The sequence below is a fragment of the Triticum urartu genome, chromosome 3, assembly GCF_003073215.2.
Source record: "Triticum urartu cultivar G1812 chromosome 3, Tu2.1, whole genome shotgun sequence".
Lineage (NCBI taxonomy): Eukaryota > Viridiplantae > Streptophyta > Magnoliopsida > Poales > Poaceae > Triticum > Triticum urartu.
The window spans coordinates 486,180,190-486,201,342 of NC_053024.1; the positions used below are offsets into that span (position 1 = coordinate 486,180,190).

The 21,153-nt window shown below is 47.5% G+C and overlaps 1 protein-coding gene across 4 annotated transcripts; it reads right to left on the reverse strand.

Moving 5' to 3' along the window:
* Positions 1-3,611: 3,611 nt before the first annotated feature.
* Positions 3,612-16,314, reverse strand: LOC125544507 (LEAF RUST 10 DISEASE-RESISTANCE LOCUS RECEPTOR-LIKE PROTEIN KINASE-like 2.1). 4 transcript variants are annotated; one of them, XM_048708227.1, is made up of 4 exons: positions 10,352-11,531; positions 6,960-7,388; positions 5,423-5,455; positions 3,612-4,943 (listed from the first exon to the last, which is right to left on the reverse strand). In XM_048708227.1, exons 1-4 carry the CDS (start codon positions 10,770-10,772, stop codon positions 3,892-3,894), a joined length of 1,935 nt encoding a protein of 644 aa, XP_048564184.1. In that variant the 5' UTR covers positions 10,773-11,531; the 3' UTR covers positions 3,612-3,891. The 4 variants fall into 4 exon arrangements, with proteins under 4 accessions (XP_048564184.1, XP_048564185.1, XP_048564182.1 ...); XM_048708228.1 differs by lacking the exons at positions 6,960-7,388; positions 10,352-11,531 and adding an exon at positions 15,285-16,314; XM_048708225.1 differs by lacking the exons at positions 6,960-7,388; positions 10,352-11,531 and adding an exon at positions 11,556-12,450.
* Positions 16,315-21,153: the final 4,839 nt, after the last annotated feature.

Here is a 21,153-nt window from a genome sequence, read left to right on the forward strand (position 1 = left end):
ACATTACTTATGCAAAGGAGGTTGAAATCAAAACTATTGGATATATTCCACTAGCATTTGAAGATGGCTTAATTCTTCATTGTAGCAATTATGTTGATTTATGCTCCTCATTATGGGAGAAACTTCATTTTGTCTATGTAATAGATGACATGATTATGATTATGATTAAGTCAGATCCAATTATGTGATGTTATTATCGCCAAGAGGCGAGATTTATGTTTATTTTTGAATTATTATGTGTGTTATGGTACAATAAAGTCATAAGAGAGGTGTTCCTAATGAGACCTCATCGAAATTGTGGTCATTTTTTTGTAGACCGCATTTCGGGGGGAGAATGGATGTCTCATTTTAGATGAGATATCACACTCACCTCTCTTACTAAAACCATGACACAAACAACAAAAGTTGTGTAAATTCTCTAAGTAAGATGCAACAAGTCTTATTTAGAAGAATGAATGAAAATCACACTAATGTGCTGACTCTTTTTATCATGTTTATGTACTTACCCCTTATGAGCATTAATAAACACGCATGAATGCTAAAGTGACAAGCTTGCTAGAGTAATGATCATTATGATGTAACATACTGATTATATATCTGACCAACGTCGTTTATAATTGTGTGACACACTTAACTCAAGTGGCAAGTTTGTCGGTATCATGTGGCTGATGGTTATAGTTTTGACCAACGTCATTTATAATCACGTTTCACAATTCATTAAGTTCTTTTCCATCTTCTGCCCAACGGTGTTGAGAATTAGAACTGAGATGATTGTTATCAAGATTTTGGATATATTTTTTATCTTCTAAATAAAGTGATCATCGGGGACCTGAAGCTTATGAACATGAATCTTAAGGATAACTCCATTAGATTTTTGTTCATATGCATCATGTAAATTGAGAAGAAATTCTTAATGCAACACTTTGTGTTGAGCCTCAACAATTTCCTCGTGGTTGATAATGCGTGTGAATGGTCATCTTATTGGCTTGTTGCCACATTGGATGAAAATTATGAGCTCTAGTGATGTATGAAACTCAATAGAGTTCCCCAAGTGAGTTGTTGTGACGCTTGCGTTATTACTAACACACACTCTTTGTGTCGACTTAGTTGAGAATGTACATATAACTCAAAAGTAAGGTCTTGTCATTGGTAAAGTTGACATAAGGCGTGCTATCTAAAGAAATACAATTATTAAATAAGGCAAGTGTTGGGACACTCATACCATAAGACAAGGGGGAGTAAGATTACTACCTTGTGAAGATGGTGTTTTTTTTGGGCGAGCAAAAAAAACTATCTTCTATTTATGACATAAAGGATCTTGGTGATGCCTCATACTTTGCTTGTATTGATTTTGCCAAGATATAGGTCCAAAAGGAGTATAAGTTTTATTGTGATGACATACGTTGATAGAGTACAAAAGAAAATATTATGTGGTAGTACTCTATCACACCTGCCACTAAAGTCAAGGGCGATAAAGGTGGACATTTTAGTGTCCAAGGAACCATTATGAACTGATCAGATAATGTCAGTTCCTTATGCTTTAGCTATCAGAAGCAATATGTGTATTCAAATATGAACGTGCCCTTGTTTCTAATTGGGATACTTGGCAAATATACAAGTAAGTCCAGAAATGGACCACTGGAAAAGCCGCCAAATGTCTTGCAGATATGCAAAACAATAAAGATTACATGCTCACTTATAAGGAGTCTAATAACTTTGATATTCTGAGTTATTCAGACATTGTTTCTGCGAGATGTGTGGATCTTAAAAGTTTCCACGCTATGTTACATCCTCACTCTCACATATGGAGCTATATCGTGGAAGATCTCTATAATGACACCGATGGCATTGGAAATAATGCATTTACTTATGTGGCATGTTAAGAGGCTATTGGGCAGGTTGTATGTCAAGAAATATTAATCCCGGAATTGAAAGTGGTAGACAACACCAATAAACCACTTACTGCGATTATGAACACGCAGTTCTCTATGCGAGTAACAACAAGTCAATTGGTATTGCCAAAACCATTGTCATTATGTCTCTGTTGTGAAAGATAGAGTCCAGGATCAAACCTATGGTGTTTGATTTATAAAGTATTGTGGTACCGCTTAGTAAAGGCTTACCACCCATTTTATGAATATGTTGCCGGCATGGGTTCATAAAGCCTTATTGATCCTGGAAATTAGGACCATCAAATAAACCAACTCCTATAAAGAAAAATGTTATCCATTTCGAGATAGAATGGTATACTATAAGGATTGAGGTTCAGTGACACTTCATTGGCCATTGCAACACCTTACTTTGGTATATTATTTTTATTGAGAGTGGGCTTATGATATTTATTAACCTTACGATCAAGGGGGAGAATGTTGGGTTTGATCTCAGGTTATTGTTAACTGAGATAAAAATATGGGAGACAAAGTCTTCTCCCCTAACGATTGTGCTCTGATCGGAGGCACCCATAACCGACTTTTGGTTTTGGTCCCTGGTCCACCTAACGCCATATATAAAAGGAGGAAGTCGTACCCATCAAGGGTACTCACGCACATGTACAGGCTAAAAGCCCAGACTCCTAACAGCCGATCCAAAAAGGGCGCTAGAAGGGATCAGAAGGCCATCTCCACCGCCAGCCACCGCAGGGTCGTGCCGGCGGCTTGCTGCCATCATCTACGTGGCCTTTTTGCCGCTCATCTTCATCCACCGTTTTCTCGTTGCTGGAGATCATGGAATACGCTATGCCTGCATCGAGCAGGCACGAGACCTTACACAATACCCGTAAGATCTCATGAACTCCTTCTCTGTTAATCTGTTTTAGGTGATGTAATTCTAGGCTTAAGATCATGTGACGTTTATCCCTAAGGATTTTTTCTAACACTAGCCTCCTCTTACTGATGCACCACAGTTTATCAACTAAAAAAAACTGTGGATTGGTTTTGCACAGCTTCCTTGATGCAGACAATTGGGCTTGTCTCCCAGGGAAATGGCAATTGGCAAGCTAGGGATACTATCGGCCATTTGCTTTTGATGATGGGCGCTTTTATTTACTCAAAATGTAGCATCAAGCGTATACACTATCGGTTGTTTGTTTTCAGATGGGAATTAAATTAAGTACCAGTTCTGAAGAACTTACTTGATTGAGGGTTTGGATACGCAGCGGTGGCGTCGATGCTGCTGCAGATCCCGCCGGAGCACAAGCAAGCAAGGAATTGCTTGTTCTCGCCGTAGGCGCAGCGTCCCTTGGATTCCTCGCAATGGTTGCATTGCTGCTCCTTGCTCTGCTTCCATTCCAACTCGAACCCCTGCTTAAGCACGGCACCGTATTCCCTCGGCAACACGACCGGACCACTTCTCATAGCATTTTTCTCGAGTACCGGCGCGATGACCTTGTGCTTGCAGTACTCAGCCAGTTCATAGTCTCAAGAAACGTTGCCTTCCTCAGAGCTGAAGACGAATGAAAAACCGTCTCTACTGCCTGGAGGCGGACTGAACCCTTTGCAGTCGATCTGGAACTTGTCTCCACTAGTGACACTCTGTTTGTCTATGTATTCACACATGTACTAAGTTTCCGGTTAATACAATTCTAGCATGAATAATAAACATTTATCATGATATAAGAAAATATAAATAACAACTTTATTATTGCCTCTAGGGCATATTTCCTTCATCGATGGGATCGACGTTTCAAAAGCTCGAAGCTAGGATTGAAACCTGAGACAGCTGCACAAAAGAGTGCTATATGGTCACTGTCGGGCAATAATTTGGTGGATTCTCCACCACCTACATACACACTCACAAGTATTCAAACTTTAGTCTTTTTTGAAAATTAAAATTTTCAGTCTGTTTACAGATTAGGCAATACTGGAGCAAGTTGACGAGAACAATATAAACCTATCAACTCAAGAGCACTTTTGGTGGCAATTCAAGGCCAGTAGTGCTCCCTTCAAGCATCTCGACGACTCTAGTCATTGTTGGACGATCTGTAGAACGTAACTGAATGCACCACAGCCCAGCCACTATCATCTTCCTCACAACCTCCGTGATTTCTCCATTAATCTCAGAAGCACTAACACAGTATTCATCTAGATTTTCATAAATCCATTGAGGGAAATATTGGCTGCTAGATTCATTATTTGGACTGATATTCTTATCCCTTGCACCAACCATCTCAAGAACCATCATTCCATAACTATAAACATCAGACTTGCTACTTACTGCTCCATATTGCTTCGAATAAACCTCTGGGGCAATATAGCCTATTGTTCCTCTTGCACCACCAATGGAAATAGCACTTTCTTTATTGAGGCACAGCTTGGCTAGTCCGAAATCAGAGATCTTTGGACAGAAGTTTTGATCCAACAGAATGTTGTGGGGCTTGATATCAAAATGCACTATGCGAGTGTTGCATCCTCTGTGGAGATATTCAAGGCCTCGAGCAATGCCCACTGCTATATCAAATAATTTCTCCCAACCTAAAGTATTTCCACCTTCGGAGCTATCTTTGAAAGCATACCTTTCAAGTGAACCATTAGGCATGTATTCATAAATTAGTGCCCTTTTGGATCCTTCCAAGCAAAATCCTAAGAGAGTAACAACGTTCACATGAGAAGTTCTACTAATGCTAGCTAACTCATTTATGAAATCCTCGCCATCAGTCTTGAAGTCCTTTAGCATCTTCACTGCTATCTGACGACCATCAGAGAGGTCGCCTCTGTAAACAGCACCAAACCCACCTTGACCTAGCTTTTCAGCAAAAGATCTCGTCATTCTTTTCACTTGTGCGTAAGCGTATCTTTTCGGATGGACCGTTCCATTCTTTTGTAGGTAGGACTCAATCCTGGCTGTTTCCTTTGATTTTCTTTTGCATCCGTACTTCTTGTAGCCCAACCAGAACGCAAAGAAGAGTAGACATAGCATAGGTATGCTCGAGCTGACTGCTATTATATCTGCGCAGAAAATTTGGAGGGAGAAAGGCATCAAAAGGGGAACCCACTTACACGATCTTCCAGTTAACAACTGGTTTATTTGCATTTTGTTTACTGCATCACAGTAGAGGCATGAAATCAGTGCAACTATAGAAGAACACAATATCTAGTGTCACGCAGTACAGAGAACCTCGAGTTATTGAAGGCCATTGTTGACAAACCTACTGTATTGTATATTCTAAAAGGCTAGCTATATTATATTTGCATCATAAACTCTGAATTAGCCTGCATGTCATGAACTAGTGCCACTTTTCAGATAAACCGGACACGGTTGCTAAGTACATACTCCCTCCGTTCCAAAATATATGACCCAACTTCGTACTATAGTAGTACCAAGTTGGGTCATCTATTTTGGAACGGAGGGAGTACATATGAAGCAGAGTTTGTTACAGATGCAATATGCAAAACAATTTATCATGTGGTTGAGAGATATTTCTTACAAATTCTCGTTGTTTTCTTCGAGTATTGACGACCTGCAAAATTTGAACATGAGTGCCTATGAGTAGATGGAAGATGCATTTATTCACAAAATATAAACTTTACACTTCACAACTGATACAACAATTAGTTTATCATACAAATTTAAAAGGAAGGTAACATTAGTAATTTTATTGCAGGAACAACTAGTCCTCATTTCCCAAGAATAAAAGTGATCATCATTTCTATGTACAAACGTTGACAGAGATAGTTTTAACATTTCTATGTAACAGTCATTTCTTTAGTTTCTTAAAGAAAGAAAAATCATCACTTGAAGTTGATCTTACTTCCTAGCCATAAAATCTGGACCTATTGAAGTCTCTTAGCAATTTTAGGATCAATGGTGATGGATTTGTTTGAGATCAAAATGGTGTAACTGTTAATTGTCCACATACCACATGCCCTCTGTATTTCAGTGCAGATACTCATGTCAATGTGTAAGTGAATATTGCCAAGTGACGAAAATGATTTACTCCCTCGGTCCCTACGATCCACATTAATTGACTCAGCCTTTATTCAATATTGTATAAAGGTTGTACAGAGGCTGCGTCAATTAATTTGGATCGGAGGCAGTAATTATTTTTGCACATGAGAAAATGGCGATGATGCACTTTTGATTTTGTTCTCAGTACTAATCATCCAAAAACGACCAGGACTAAGTTCACAATGCAATGCAGACCTAGACGCATCATTCATATCGATAAGTCATGCCCAAAGACAATTAGAGCAACTCTAATCCATCCCCAATAATTTCGTGAACTCCCCAAAAAAAACTGCAATTTTCGGGAGTTAAGCCCATCTAACCCATCCCAAACAGATGTCTAAATCCCAAAATATTTTTGGGAGCTCCCAAAACACACCCTTCCCGAGGCTGATGCCGAGGAGGAGGCTCTAAACGCCACCATTGGTGCCTCTGTAGCCGAGGCTGGTGCCAGGTCCATTGGAGAGAGGTTGAGGAGGCCCATCGGTGACCACATGTGTACTATTTATAATCAGTTTGATCAGTGAAATATATTTCCTCCATTTCAAAATACTTAAGGTTCTAGGTTTATCTTAACTCAAACATCTTTAAGTTTGATCAAGTCTATTGAAAAATACAGCAACATCTACAACATCAAATTAGTTCCATTAGATACATCACAAAATAAATTTTCCTACTATATATTTATATGATCTTCAGCGCAAGGAAGACTATGTGAGCATGGTGTTAGAGTCAAATCCATTGAATATCCAATTCAGGCGAGCTCTCGTAGGGGATAAATGGACTGCGTGGGTGCATTTAGTTAGACGGTTGATACATATTAACCTTGTGGGTTTTGCACGGTCAAATCTATGTATATGGATTTAATCGACTCTGGACTAGTTATTTTGGAGGATTACTTCAAAAATAATTGCAGGCTCTCTTACACCTGACGAAACAAGTTGGCCCGAGAGAGCATGCCAAATACACCTAGACGGCAACTTCTTACAAAGAAAAAGCTTGAGATTCAAAGAACTTACGGGTTTTATCACAATTATCATCGGAGTGTACTCGGCCGTCAGGGCACAAGCAGCCTATGAAGTCCCCAGTCCGGCTGTGACCGCACCGTCCCTTGGAATTGGATCCCTCGCACTGGATACATGCCGGGGGTTTCCCGCTCTCGTTCCATCCCAGCTGGAATTCCTGACGAAGAACACTGGCATATCCACTGTTTGCCCATCCAGGGTGAGTAACGTTGATCTCGCCGTATTTGTGCACAGGCAGTTCTATGACTTGGCTGCACGCTTGTGCCCAGTTGTTGCCGGAAGGCACTGCATCATCCGGTAGCACGAACGAGGGTCCAAGACCAAGACCACCGTAAAAGCTTTGGCAGCCGATCGGGTGGATGTCGCTCGGTGGGTAGAAGGTGCAGTTGATGAAGAAGATAAGGTAATCGACCGTGCTGTCAGAGAAGTACGGCAACGATCCCTGTTGCAAAGTGATGTTGCGGTCGATTCTTGGTCTCGGGCAGGTGTTGCGGTCGTCGTCCACCGCTGGGTCGGCTAGGGAGACGGTTGCGGTTGCGCCGTCGACGCTCTTGATGGTGTAGTTGATGATGCCGCTAAGCTGCAGGATGGGCTTGTCGTCGTCGCAGAGGATCCCCAGGCCAGGGTAGCCGCAGTAGGAGTTGTCGTTGCCCCTGAGATCTTTTGTCTTCCCGACGAGATAGAACGGGTAGCTGATCCTCACGTCCCCGCATGTGTAAGTTTGATTCAGGCACATGGAGGGGTCGTAAGCTCCATCATCCGATGAATCGCCATGGGAGGCGGCGACCCAGAGGAGGAGAAGCAGCAGCAGCCGGTGGCATATCAAGAGAGGCATGGCTATGGGCTAATGGAGTTAGGCGAACGAGGGCCTCTTTTTTCTTCCCCTCTGGTTTGGTGGCTGTCTGCACCGGGCCGTTTGTTTCTTGCCGCTCCTCCTCCTCCGCGTTTATAAGTGGCGGAGGCCTTGCGAGTTTCTCCGGCGGCTGGCTGGCTTGGAAGGCCCCTCTTGCTCAAACCTTTGACCAGTCCGGTCTCGCGCACACATAACGCGAGTGTGCCACGCAAGTCGTCTGCTGTACTGCTACCTCCCGTCGTTGTTCCGTGGAGACTGGTGTGGTATACTTTATTCAGTTTATTGGCCCAGCCGCGTCGAAGAAAGGCTTCTAGCTAGTCGCCGATGTACCCTTTTGTCTTCCACAGCAGGTTTTTAAAATTTGGGAATCGCTAAGTTCTCTTAATAGTCTCTGTAAAAACAGTGCACCTGGTGTTGGTGGTGATCCAAGCTGGATCCCTCCCAGCTACAAAAAGAACAGCACATCTAGACGTACCATATCTAGATGTATTTAGATGTGCCGTAGCCAAACCCAAGAAAGAATAAGGACCACGTCAAAACTCTTCCGAAGACCTACTGCAGATGAAGGTACTACGTGTTTGTCTAACATAAGAGCATCTCGAGCCGCCCCTCCAGACCATTTTCTTTGCACCGGTGATGTAAAAGGACAAAAAACGGCCCGGCCGTGCCCCCCAAGCCCCCCCCCCCCCTCCCTCCCAAGACCTCAAATTAGCGCCGGCAAACCCAGACCAAACACAACGCACTGGCCTCTCTTGAGGGCGCCGGCGGAAGTAACAGCCAATCCTATTCCCCCACTCCTCCTTTTTTCTAACCCACCTAATCACTTTTTGCCCGACGATTGTCTTGGGGGCACCAACGACTGGAAAAACGTACTCGCATTTCATCCAGCGAAAATATTTTGCCTCTTAGGACGTGCTATTTTTGGTCCGGCGATTGTCCTGGGGGCTCCAACGGCTCGAGATGCTTTAACCCGGAAAACTCAGAGAAGAAAAAGAAGAAAAGCTCCACTGGAGGCAGCGGTCCGCCTGATGATAATGAACCCCGCAGTCACGAGCTGGCGCGTTTCGATACATGGTAGGGAACAAGGGGCGTGGAAAAGGTCGGGAACCGTCCTTGTCCACTGACGAAATGGCGAGCAAATATTACTGCTTCTCACGCGCTATTCTGTTTTCGAAACCGACAGACACGCTCTCGGTTTCGTTTTTCGGGCATTTTTGTTTTCAAACGGCAATGAAATTGAAGGACCGGTTGTGAAGGACTTACCTGATGATGGAGGGTTTGGATTGCTCTTGCAGATCCCGCCGGAGCACAAGCAAGAAAGGAATTCCTTCTTCTCGTTGTAGGCGCAGCGTCCATAAGATTTCTCGCACAGCTCGCATTGCCGATCCTTGCTCTGCTTCCATTCCAACTCGAAGCCCTGTCCAAGCACGACGCCATATTCCCTCGGCAACACGAGCAGACCACTTCTCACAGCATCTTTCTGGAGTACCGGCGCGATGACCTTCTGCCTACAGTACTCAGCCAGTTCGTGCTCCCGAGAAACGTTGCCTTCCTCAGAGCTGAAGACGAAGGAAAAACCGTCTCCACTGCCTGGAGGCGGACTGAACCCTTTGCAGTCGATCTGGAACTTGTCTAGCGGAGGATCAGGAGCCGGCTGATCGCTCTCCGTGGAGTGGCAGCCGAAGAAGAAGGTGAGCTCCTCCAAGGACTCGGTGTAGTTTAGCCACTCCCTGTCGAATGTCACGTTGTGGGTGACCGTGGGACACTTGCCGCCGCTAATAAAGGCTTCAGTGTCCCTCAGAATGATGGCGTGATTTTCGTAGAAGATGTTCTGGACGGTGTAGTTGTGTAACTTGTCTCGGCCGAGTTGAAGGGTTGCGATCGCGGTCTTCCCCTCGCCTTGGCAGAAGATCTTCAAATCGGTGTAGCCGCATGAGTAGGGTGTGTAATCAGGGGTTGCTCCAGTGGCGTTTGACAGATAGAATGGATATGTGATGTCAACGCCGCCACACCTGGACGACTCCGAGCAAATGGAATCATCGTAGGTGCTGGACGGCGGAAGAGGGGAGCCATGGGAGGCGAGGAAGACATGGACGGCGAGGAGGAGGAGGAAGAGCGAGTGTGGTGGTAGGTGAGCCATTGGCGAGAGGAGGAAGACGAATCTGGCTGGCTGTTTTCTGCTCGGTCCTGCACGCCACAGGCTCCGGCGAGCGACGCCGTATTTAAATCGCGGGCGCGACCGGGTCTGGTGGAAATTTTGCTTGGTTGGTGTGCCGCTAGGACTAGCGTGGAGCTGATTCGCGGAAGACCGAAGCAAAGTCGGTCTCCTCGTCTTGGGTCACTTTGCTGTTGAGAGAAAAGCCAAAATGAATGAATGGATCATGATGGGCTGCCTCCCGCGTCATGCCATGGCTTCACTAGTTGACTTGACCTCCAGCCCGATCGTAGTACTACTTGAGACTTGAGTATGATATTTTTTTTTATGTGCCTTTCTGCACAAGGCATTTTTGCTACCTACTGAAAACGCGTCAAGGAAAGTACAGCGGCGATCCCTCTTGAAAAGTGACGTTGCGGCCGATTCTTGGTCTCGGGCAGGGGTTGAGGTCGTCGTCGACGTTCGGGTCGGCTAGAGAGACGGTTGCGAGCGCGCCGTCGATGCACTTGACCGTGTAGTTGGCGGTGCCGTTGAGCTGCAGGATGGGCTTGTTGTCGTCGCAGAGGATCCCCAGGCCAGGGTACCCGCAGTAGGAGTTGTTGTTGCCCTTCAGATCATTTGTCTTCCCGGCGAGATAGAACGGGTATCTGATGTTCACGCCTCCGCAGGTGGAAGGCTCGTTCAGGCACATGGAGGAATCGTAGGTGTCATCGGATGAATCGCCATGAGAGGCGGCAACGGCAACCAAGAGGAGAAGCAGCAGCAGCTGCTGCTGGTGGTGGCTTGGCAAGAGAGGCATGGCTGCTTGGCTAGCTAGCTAAGTCAGCAGTAGTGTTCCATTCTCTGCTTTGATCTTTAAACAGGTGATTCGCTGTCCGCCCTCATGCCTTCGTTTACATGTTCCGAGGGCATTTGGTCCTGGGTAGAAGTTTCGGGGAAGGATGGGCGATGTGATAGATGGCAGGATCTTGCAGGTCATCTCTATCTCTCGAGTTTGGTCCGTTGAGACTAGTGTGCGCGTATAAATTTGACCGATCTACACCCACAGAACAGTTTCCTGAGACAGACATTTCCTTCCGTTCCCAATGAAAATTATCTACGTATTTTGTAGTAATTGCCAAGTGCATACATATAAACATCCTAATCGAGAGCAGGATGCAGGCACATGGTTGGACCAAATGGCAAATGAGCTGTTAATTGTTGGTTTTTACAGTTTTTTTGTCTGAAAAAGGAGGTCCCCGATGGAAGTCACCAAGGGTAAGCCAACCCAGGTCCACAACAGAAAAACCCCGGACGGAAATTAAAACAGCCCATCGGCGGACCAGCCGAACCACAGCTTGAAAGGTTCAAGAGCGGGACTGCTAAGCCTCCTGTTACTGACGCGCCGCAGCTTGTCAACTACTCTTTCCGTCTCATAATATAAGAACATTTTTAGCACTAGTAAAAAACACGTTGTCTACCGCACACCTTACCTGGGTTTGCCTTCCGGCGAAATGGGAAGGAATTGGCAAGCGAGTGATACTATCGGCCGTTTGTTTTCGGATGGGATTAAAAATTTAAGGATCAGTTCTGAATAACTTACTTGATGGAGAGTTTGAATACGCAGTGGTGGTGCCGCTGGCGTGGCAGCCCTGAACGCCAACCCTCCCGCCGGAGCACAAGCAACCAAGAAATTTCTTCTCCTCACTGTAGGAGCACCGTCCGCCAGATAGCTCGCACAGGTCGCATGGCTGCGGTGTGCTCATATGCCATTTCAACTCGAATCCTTGCTTGAGCACGGCACCGTAATCACTCGGCAGCATGAGCTGACCACTGCTCAATAGAACATCTTTATTTACCGGCATGATGACCATCCGGCTGCAGTGCTCGGCCAATTCGTACTCTCGAGAAACGTTGTCATCCTCAGAGGTGAACACGAAGGAAACACCATCTCCAATGCCTGCAGGTGGATTGAACCCTTTGCAGTTGATCTGAAAATCTTCTGTCGGAAAATCAGGAGGCAGGTGATCGCTTGCCGTGGAGTAGCAGTCGAAGAAGAAGGTGAACTCGTGCAAGGAGTCGGTGTATTCCAGCCACTCGTCGCCGAATGACACATTGTGGCTGGCTGTGGGGCACTTGACGCCGCTAAGGGCTTCAGTGTCCCCGAGAATGATGGTCGAATTGTCGTAGAAGATGTTCCGAACGGTGTAGTTGTATTGATCGAGTGGAAGGACCGCGATCGCGGTTTGCCCCTCGCCTTGGCAGAAGATCTTCAAATCGGTGTAGCCGCAAGAGAAGTAGGATGTGTAATCGGGGGTTGCTTGGGTTGTGTTTGACAGGTAGAATGGATATTTGATGTCAACGCCACCACACTTGAATGATTCCAAGCACATGGAATCATTGTAGGTGCTAGATGGCGGTAGAGGGGAGCCATGGGAAGTGACGAAGACATGAACGGCGAGGAAGAGGAGGAGAAGCTGATGTGGTAGGTGAGCCATTGGTGAAACGAGAGTCAGGAGACAGACTAATCTGGCTGCTGCTTCAACTCTGATTATGCACGCGCGTTTGATATTGAGGAATGTGGCCGTATATAGACCTGGCGTGGAGTTGCACTTGGCCGATGTGGGGGATCACGCTACATTATGTGATAATGATGGGATGCGATGAATCGGCACGAAGACTGGTGCATTGCATCTCGGCAAATGCCGGTCAATGCCAAAAGATGTGTGGTGCAAAGTGCAAAGACATACTAGTATGAATCATCGGTCATCACATATTCACGTTCACACGCCCACCACAGGGACTTTTCTTTCTATCTAATTATTGCATGCAGCTCTCTGCATGATTCGATAAAAAAAGCCAGCTTTGAGTCTATGGATTCAGTTATGACATGCAAAGTAATACTCGAAATAGGTGACGCTGTTTTAGTTCAAAATTGCCAAGCGAAGTTAGCCAGAGTGTGTCCGGAATTTTTTTTTGACGGGCAAGGCAAGTGAGGATTCCACGGTACTCACAGAGTCACAGAAGAGTTGGGGCAGTTCGATCAGAACGGCTTAAAGCATCTCCAATAGATGGTCCAAAATTTGACGGTTCAAAACCGGAGATATAAAATTTGAACCATCAAAAAATGCGTTTTGGAGCTTTGAAAAAAGCTCAACTCCAATAAATGGTCTAAAATGATGGTCCAAATTTGCAACTCTAATAGATGGTCCAAAATGACGATGAAAACGGCCGCGCGGCTGCTACCAGCCACTGTTCAGCCGCGGTTTTGCATTCAAATAGCAATTAAAATTTGAAAATAAAGTACATCATCATCATAGTTTCAATCAAAAGTGCATCACCATCATAGTATCAAATTTGTCTATCAAAAGAGCATCGTCTCAATCAAAGTTTTTCGCCCTAGAAATTAAAATCCACGGCCGGCGGTGGCGGCGGAGGAGGTGGAGGAATGGATGTGTGGCTGCTGGAGGAGGCCGCCGGCCGCACCGTCTGCGACTCGTCGCCCCGAGCCATCGCGACCGCGTTCGAGAGTTTCAACGGCCGCGTAGAACTGTCGGCCGGGTTGCGGCTGCGGTTGACCGGTCGTTTGAAGCTGCCTCCTCGTCCCTTCGCCGGCTTCGCCGACTGCGCGGTGGCCACCGGCTGGGGCGCCACCAATCCAGGCCGGCCGGTAGGGGGCGGCGGCATGGCCGCGGATGCGGGCGGGATGGCAGCGGCGGCGGCCACGTGGGTCAGCCCACCGGCTGCGGCGGTGGCGGAGAAGGCGGCGGGGTCGTCGGCATCGGCCATGATGGCGTCGGACGGCGAGGGGCGGCGGCGGCTGGGTGGGTCGCGGGCGGGCGGACGGGCGCGGGCGGGAACGGAAATGAAGTGACGGGTGGGCGTTCGCGGGCAGCGGCTAGTTTTGGACCAGATGCATCGCCTGATGTATATTTGCATCGCGAGGTGTTACATTTTACATTACGAGGAGGCCGTGGTTTATTTTTTTTATATAGACTGTCTATTGAAGCAGCGTTTTTTGTTCTAGATGGTTTAAAAGTTAGATATTTTTATATTTGGACCGTCTCGTCTATTGGAGATGCTCTTACGGGAGAGTGGCGCGGTGGTGTCATATCTCACTGCAGCCGTCGTTGCCCACCAGGACGCCATTGGCGCAGAAGCAGCCCGAGAACTCACCGGTGCGGTTGTAGCCGCACTTGCCGCTGGATTGCTCGCACTGGCTGCACGGACCGGAGCTTCGGTCCGTGCTCACCTGGAACCCGCCGCGGAGAGCCTTCGCGTACCCGTCTTCCCTCCATCCGGGGTCCTTTGCGTCGGCGGGGAGGGCGTCCTTGAGCACCGGGGCTCTGTAGACTGACTGCACGCCTGCCACCAATCTTTGGGAGGGACCTCACGCTCCGGCAGCACGAAGGACATGGCAGGCTCTTGCCCAGAGCTCCCGCATGTGACTGGCTTGATGCTCGGCGGCTTGCGTAATGTAGCGAAATCGGCTACTGGCAGGAAGGTGCAGTTGACGAAGAAGAGGTAAGCGATGGTGGAGGTGGGCAGATGGAACTGCTTCGGGACGGTGACGTTGTGATCGACCATGGGGCAGGTGCCGTCGCCGCCGACATCGGCGTCGGTGAGGGAGACGGTGAGGCTGGTGTAGTTAATATTCGAGACCGTGTAGTCGTCCCTGCCGAGGCGGAGGATGGGCGTGTCGTCGTCGCAGATGATGGCCAGGCCGGGGGTAGCCGCAGTGCGACGACTGCGGCTCGCCGTACTCCCGCACTGTCTCATCTGTTCCGTTGTAAAGATGGAACGGGTACCGGACGCTGACATGGCCGCAGGTGGAAGGCCCGAGCTGGCACGTCGGGCGGCCGTATGCGCCACCGACTTGATCGCCACGGGAAGCTGCAGCGAAGAGGACGACGAGCAGGACGATGATGTGGCGGTAGAGGAGAGACATGTCCAGTTTCTTCTCTGGTTGGCTCGAGACCGGGTTCGCGCGACTGGTGTGGTTGGTGCGTTGAGCATAACTCCGTGGGTTTCGTGTGAGGGATCAGTTGCAAGTACAGTAGTAAAAGGCAAGGCGGTGCACAGAAAGGGCGCTGAACAAAGCTACACGTACACAAACCTGACTGTTTTAGCTCTGAGATCCTGCACGCGTTTGGTTCTGACGAATGTGGCCGTGTACCCTCCGTAAGTGCATCAATCAGCAGGAAGACTGGTACGTCTCCGTAATAAGTGCCACGAGATGTGTGGCGCAAGTCCACGCGCCCACAGGCCACGACAGGGACTCGTTCAAACAAAAGTACTAATGACTACTGAGCGATAGAAAAGTCATACGTACCGCTACCGCACTGATCCGCCGTGGGCCCGCCCTCGCAGTAGCAGACGAACCCCACCCCGCCGTGCGTCTGGTTGTGCCGGTAGCCGCACCATCCGCCGGAGCGCTCGCATGCGCCGCACTGCTCCGAGTGCGGGCTGTAGTTCAGCTCGAACCCGCCCTTGAGCACCTCGACGTATCTTGCCGCAGGAGGCGCCTCCATCATGGCCTTCTTATGAGCGTCCAGCACCGGCGCCACCACCGCCGCCTCGCACCCGTACTCGCTCGCTTCGTCCGTGTAGCCATCGCCCGCGAACGCGTACGAACTCCCGTTGTAGTCGGGACAGCCGGTCAGTTCCACGGCAGAGGGCCATGAGGCGTTCCTCTTGCAGTTGTAGAAGAAGGTGATGTTGGAGTCCGACTGCGTGAGCTGCAGCGCCGAGCCGGCGTCGATGGTGAAGTTGAAGTGGAGGTGCGGGCAGCTGGCCGTGTTGAGGGCTTCGGCCTCGACGTCGTCGACGAGGAAGACGGAGTGCGTGTCGTAGTCGATGCCCGAGACTCTGTACCGGTGGTGGGACTGGGCGGGGAGGATCAGCGTGGTGTTGCCCTCGCAGGCAAGGCCGAGGCCGCGGTAGCCGCAGTTGGAGGCCGAGGAGGAGTTCAGCCAGAACGGGTAGGCGATGGTCAGGCCGCCGCAGGTGGCGTTGCCGCAGGTGGGTGGGTACCCGTTGGCCGCGGCGAAGAGGAGCAGGACGGCGAGGAGGAGGAGGAGGAGGGCAGGCATCGCGGCGGTGCGGATGAGCAAGAAGGGGAGGTGGGGGCGGCGGCGGACACTGCGGGCGGGATGCATCGCGGAGGTGTGGATGAGGAAGAGAAGTCTGGGTAAGGGTGCCCAACTACGCGGTGAATTGTGCGGCAGTGTGGATGGGCATATGTGTTTGCGTCCGTTTTGGTGACTGCAACTGCTTGCGAGGATCAGTGTTAGGCATAGTGTTGGTATTTCATGGCTTTGTTATATATCGGTGTGATCCTTTGTTCATTGATGTTGGCTCCGAGCCACACAGAGGCCGAATTTATGTTTATTGTGTTTTGTGTTCTCTTAATGCTTCATTATGAGTTAATAAAACACCATAGAAAAACTTAAAAACAATGTTGTGGTCTTAAAAAAACACAAACGAAACACAAAAAATGCAAATTATTTTGCTTCCCGAGGTCATAAACAGCTCCAAGAGCGAACAAGAACCTACATTTTGACTAAAAATCTTTAGGCTGTAGACTGTAATTTGCATTGGTAAATACGGATCTTCACTAGTCGCAGACAAAAAAATGCAGAATGCTGCAGCGGGAATGCCTCATCGTGTAGGCAAAACGCTCCAGCAGAACACGTCATCGTGTAGGCAGAACCCTAAACCCTACACCCTAGCAGCAGGATTAGTACCAAATATGTTTAGGGTGAGAGAAGGTTGATACGTCCATTTTGCATCATGTTTACCTACTGTTATTTATAATGTTGTTATGCATAATAATGCATTTTGGAGTAATTCTAATGTCTTTTCTCTCATAATATGCAAGGTTCACACAAAAAGGGAGAATTCCGGCAGCTGAAAATCTGGAACTGAAAAAGGTACGTCAGACTACCTATTCTGCACAACTCTAAATGAGTTGAAACTTCATGAGGAATTTTTATGGAATATATAAAAATAATGGAGCAAATAACTACCGGAGGGGGGCCACCTGGTGAGCACAAGACACCAGGGCGCGCCATGGCCCCCAGGCACGCCCTGGTGGGTTGTGCTTAGCCCAGCCCACCTCCGGTGCCCATCTTCTAGTATATAAGTCATTTTGACCTAGAAAAAAATAAGGAGAGGACTTTCGGGACAAAGCGCCGCCGTCTCGAGGCGGAACTTGGATAGGAGCACTTTTGTCCTTCGGTGGAGCGATTCCGCCGGGAGAATTTCCCTCCCGGAGGGGGAAATCATCGTCATCATCATCACCAACAACTCTCCCATATTGGAGAGGGCAATCTCCATCAACATCTTCAACAACACCATCTCCTCTCAAACCCTAGTTTATCTCTTGTGTTCAATCTTTGTACCGGAACTATAGATTGGTACTTGTGGGTGACTAATAGTGTTGATTACATCTCGTAGTTGATTACTATATGGTTTATTTGGTGGAAGATTATATGTTTGGATCCAATATGCTATTTAATATCCCTCTGATCTTGAGCATGATTATCATTTGTGAGTAGTTACTTTTGTTCTTGAGGTCACGGGAGAAATCTTGTTGCAAGTAATCATGTGAATTTTATATGTGTTCGATATTTTGATGGTACGTATGTTGTGATTCCTTTAGTGGTGTCATGTGAACATCAACTACATGGCATTTCACCATATTTGGGCCTAAGGGAATGAATTGTGGAGTAGTTATTAGATGATGGATTGCGAGAGTGACAGAAGCTTAAACCCTAGTTTATGCGCTATTCTGTAAGGGACCGATTAGATCCAAAAGTTTAATGTTATGGTTAGAATTTATTCTTAATACTTTTCTCGTAGTTGTGGATGCTTGCGAGGGGGTTAATCATAAGTAGGAGTTTTGTTCAAGTAAGAACAACACCTAGGACCGATCCACCCACATACCAAATTATCAAAGTAGCGAACACAAATCAAACCAACATGATGAAAGTGACTAGATGAAATTCCCGTGTACCCTCAAGAACGTTTTTCTTACCATAAGAGACCGTTTTGGCCTGTCCTTTGCCTAAAAAGGATTGGGCTACCTTGCTGCACTTTTGTTACTATTATCGTTACTTGCTCGTTACAAATTATCTTGCTATCAAACTACTCGTTACTTATAATTTCAGTGCTTGCAGACATTACCTTGCTAAAAACCACTTGTCATTTCCTTTTGCTCCTCGTTGGGTTCGACACTCTTGCTTATTGAAAGGACTACGATTGATCCCCTATACTTATGGGTCATCAAGGCTCTTTTTGTTGGAAATATGCCCTAGAGGCAATAATAAAAGGATTATTATTATATTTCCTTGTTCATGATAATTGCCTTTTATTCATGCTATAATTGTGTTATCCGGAAATCGTAATACATGTGTGAATACATAGACACCAACATGTCCCTAGTAAGCCTCTAGTTGACTAGCTCGTTGATCAACAGATAGTCATGGTTTCCTGACTATGGACATTGGATGTCATTGATAACGAGATCACATCATTAGGAGAATGATGTGATGGACAAGACCCAATCCTAAACATAGCACAAGATCGTATAGTTCGTTTGCTAGAGTTTTTCCAATGTCAAGTATCTTTTCCTTAGACCATGAGATCGTGTAACTCCCGGATACCGTAGGAGTGCTTTGGGTGTACCAAACGTCAAAACGTAACTGGGTGACTATAAAGGTATACTATGGGTATCTCCGAAAGTGTCTGTTGGGTTGACACGGATCAAGACTGGGATTTGTCACTCCGTATGACGGAGAGGTATCTCTGGGCCCACTCGGTAATGCATCATCATAATGAGCTCAAAGTGACCAAGTGTCTGGTCACGGGATCATGCATTACGGTACGAGTAAAGTGACTTGCCGGTAACGAGATTGAACGAGGTATTGGGATACCGACGATCGAATCTCGGGCAAGTAACGTACCGATTGACAAAGGGAATTGTATACGGGGTTGCTTGAATCCTCGACATCGTGGTTCATCCGATGAGATCATCGAGGAGCATGTGGGAGCCAACATGGGTATCCAGATCCCGCTGTTGGCTATTGACCGGGGAGCCATCTCGGTCATGTCTACATGTCTCCCGAACCCGTAAGGTCTACATACTTAAGGTTCGGTGACGCTAGGGTTGTAGAGATATGAATATGCAGTAACCCAAAAGTTGTTCGGAGTCCCGGATGAGATCCCGGACGTCACGAGGAGTTTCGGAATGGTCCGGAGGTGAAGAATTATATATAGGAAGTGCAGTTTCGGCCATCGGGAAAGTTTCGGGGGTCACCGGTATTGTACCGGGACCATCGGAAGGGTCCCGGGGGTCCACCGGGTGGGGCCACCCATCCCGGAGGGCCCCATGGGCTAAAGTGGGGAGGGGAACCAGCCCATAGTGGGCTGGTGCACCCCCCTTGGCCCACCCCATGCGCCTAGGGTTGGGAACCCTAGGGTGGGGGGGCGCCCCACCTGGCTTGGGGGGGCACTCCACCCCTTGGCCGCCGCCCCCTAGGAGATCCCATCTCCTAGGGCCGGCGCCCCCCTAGGGGAGCCTATATAAAGGGGGGGGGAGGGGCAGCGGCACCCTTGACTCTTGGCGCCTCCCTCTCCCCTGCTACACCTCTCCCTCTCGCAGTAGAACGGCGAAGCCCTGCTGCGGTGACTCCTGCATCCACCACCACGCCGTCGTGCTGCTGGATCTTCATCAACCTCTCCTTCCCCCTTGCTGGATCAAGAAGGAGGAGACGTCACGCTGACCGTACGTGTGTTGAACGCGGAGGTGCCGTCCGTTCAGCGCTATGATCTCCTGTGATTTGGATCACGTCGAGTACGACTTCCTCATCCCCGTTCTTTGACCGCTTCCGCGCGTGATCTACAAAGGTATGTAGATGCAATCTGATCACTCGTTGCTAGATGAACTCATAGATGGATCTTGGTGAAACCGTAGGAAATTTTTTGTTTTCTGCAATGTTCACCAACAGTGGCATCATGAGCTAGGTCTATGCGTAGTTCTCTTTGCACGAGTAGAACACAATTTGTTGTGGGCGTAGATGTTGTCAACTTTCTTGCCGCTACTAGTCTTATTTTGCTTCAGCAGTATTGTGGGATGAAGCGGCCCGGACCAACCTTACACGTACGCTTACGTGAGACCGGTTCCACCGACTGACATGCACTAGTTGCATAAGGTGGCTGGCGGGTGTCTGTCTCTCCCACTTTAGTTGGAGGGATTCGATGAAAAGGGTCCTTATGAAGGGTAAATAGAAGTTGACAAATCATGTTGTGGCTTTCACGTAGGTAAGAAAACGTTCTTGCTAGAACCCTATTGCAGCCACGTAAAACTTGCAACAACAATTAGAGGACGTCTAACTTGTTTTTGCAGCAAGTGTTTTGTGATGTGATATGGCCAAAGTTGTGATGAATGATGAATGATATATATGTGATGTATGAGATGTTCATGCTATTGTAATAGGAATCACGACTTGCATGTCGATGAGTATGACAACCGACAGGAGCCATAGGAGTTGTCTTTATTTTTTGTATGACCTGCTTGTCATTGAGAAACGCCATGTAAATTACTTTACTTTATTGCTAAGCGTGTTAGCCATAGTAGTAGAAGTAATAGTTGGCGAGCAACTTCATGGAGACACGATGATGGAGATCATGGTGTCATGCCGGTGACAAGATGATCATGGAGCCCCAAGATGGAGATCAAAGGAGCTGTGTGATATTGGCCATATCATGTCACTATTATTATTTAATTGCATGTGATGTTTATCATGTTTTTGCATCTTGTTTACTTAGAACGACGGTAGTAAATAAGATGATCCCTCATAATAATTTCAAGAAAGTGTCCCCCCTAACTGTGCACCGTTGCGACAGTTCGTTGCTTTGAAGCACCACGTGATGATCGGGTGTGATAGATTCCAACGTTCACATACAACGGGTGTAAGACAGATTTACACATGCGTTGACTTGACGAGCCTAGCATGTACAGACATGGCCTCGGAACACAGAAGACCGAAAGGTCGAGCATGAGTCGTATAGAAGATACGATCAACATGAAGATGTTCACCGATGTTGGCTAGTCCGTCTCACGTGATGATCGGACACGGCCTAGTTAACTCAGATCATGTTATACTTAGATGACTGGAGGGATGTCTATCTGAGTGGGA

Coding starts and splice junctions, on each gene's coding strand:
- LOC125544507 (XM_048708225.1), bottom strand. CDS start 12,450: ATGGCTCACCTACCACATCAGCTTCTCCTCCTCTTCCTCGCCGTTCAT. Junction 5,456..11,555: donor GTATTCAAACTCTCCATCAA/GTAAGTTATTCA, acceptor CAAATTTTGCAG/GTCGTCAATACTCGAAGAAA. Junction 4,944..5,422: donor GAAGAAAACAACGAGAATTT/GTAAGAAATATC, acceptor TTTTCTGCGCAG/ATATAATAGCAGTCAGCTCG.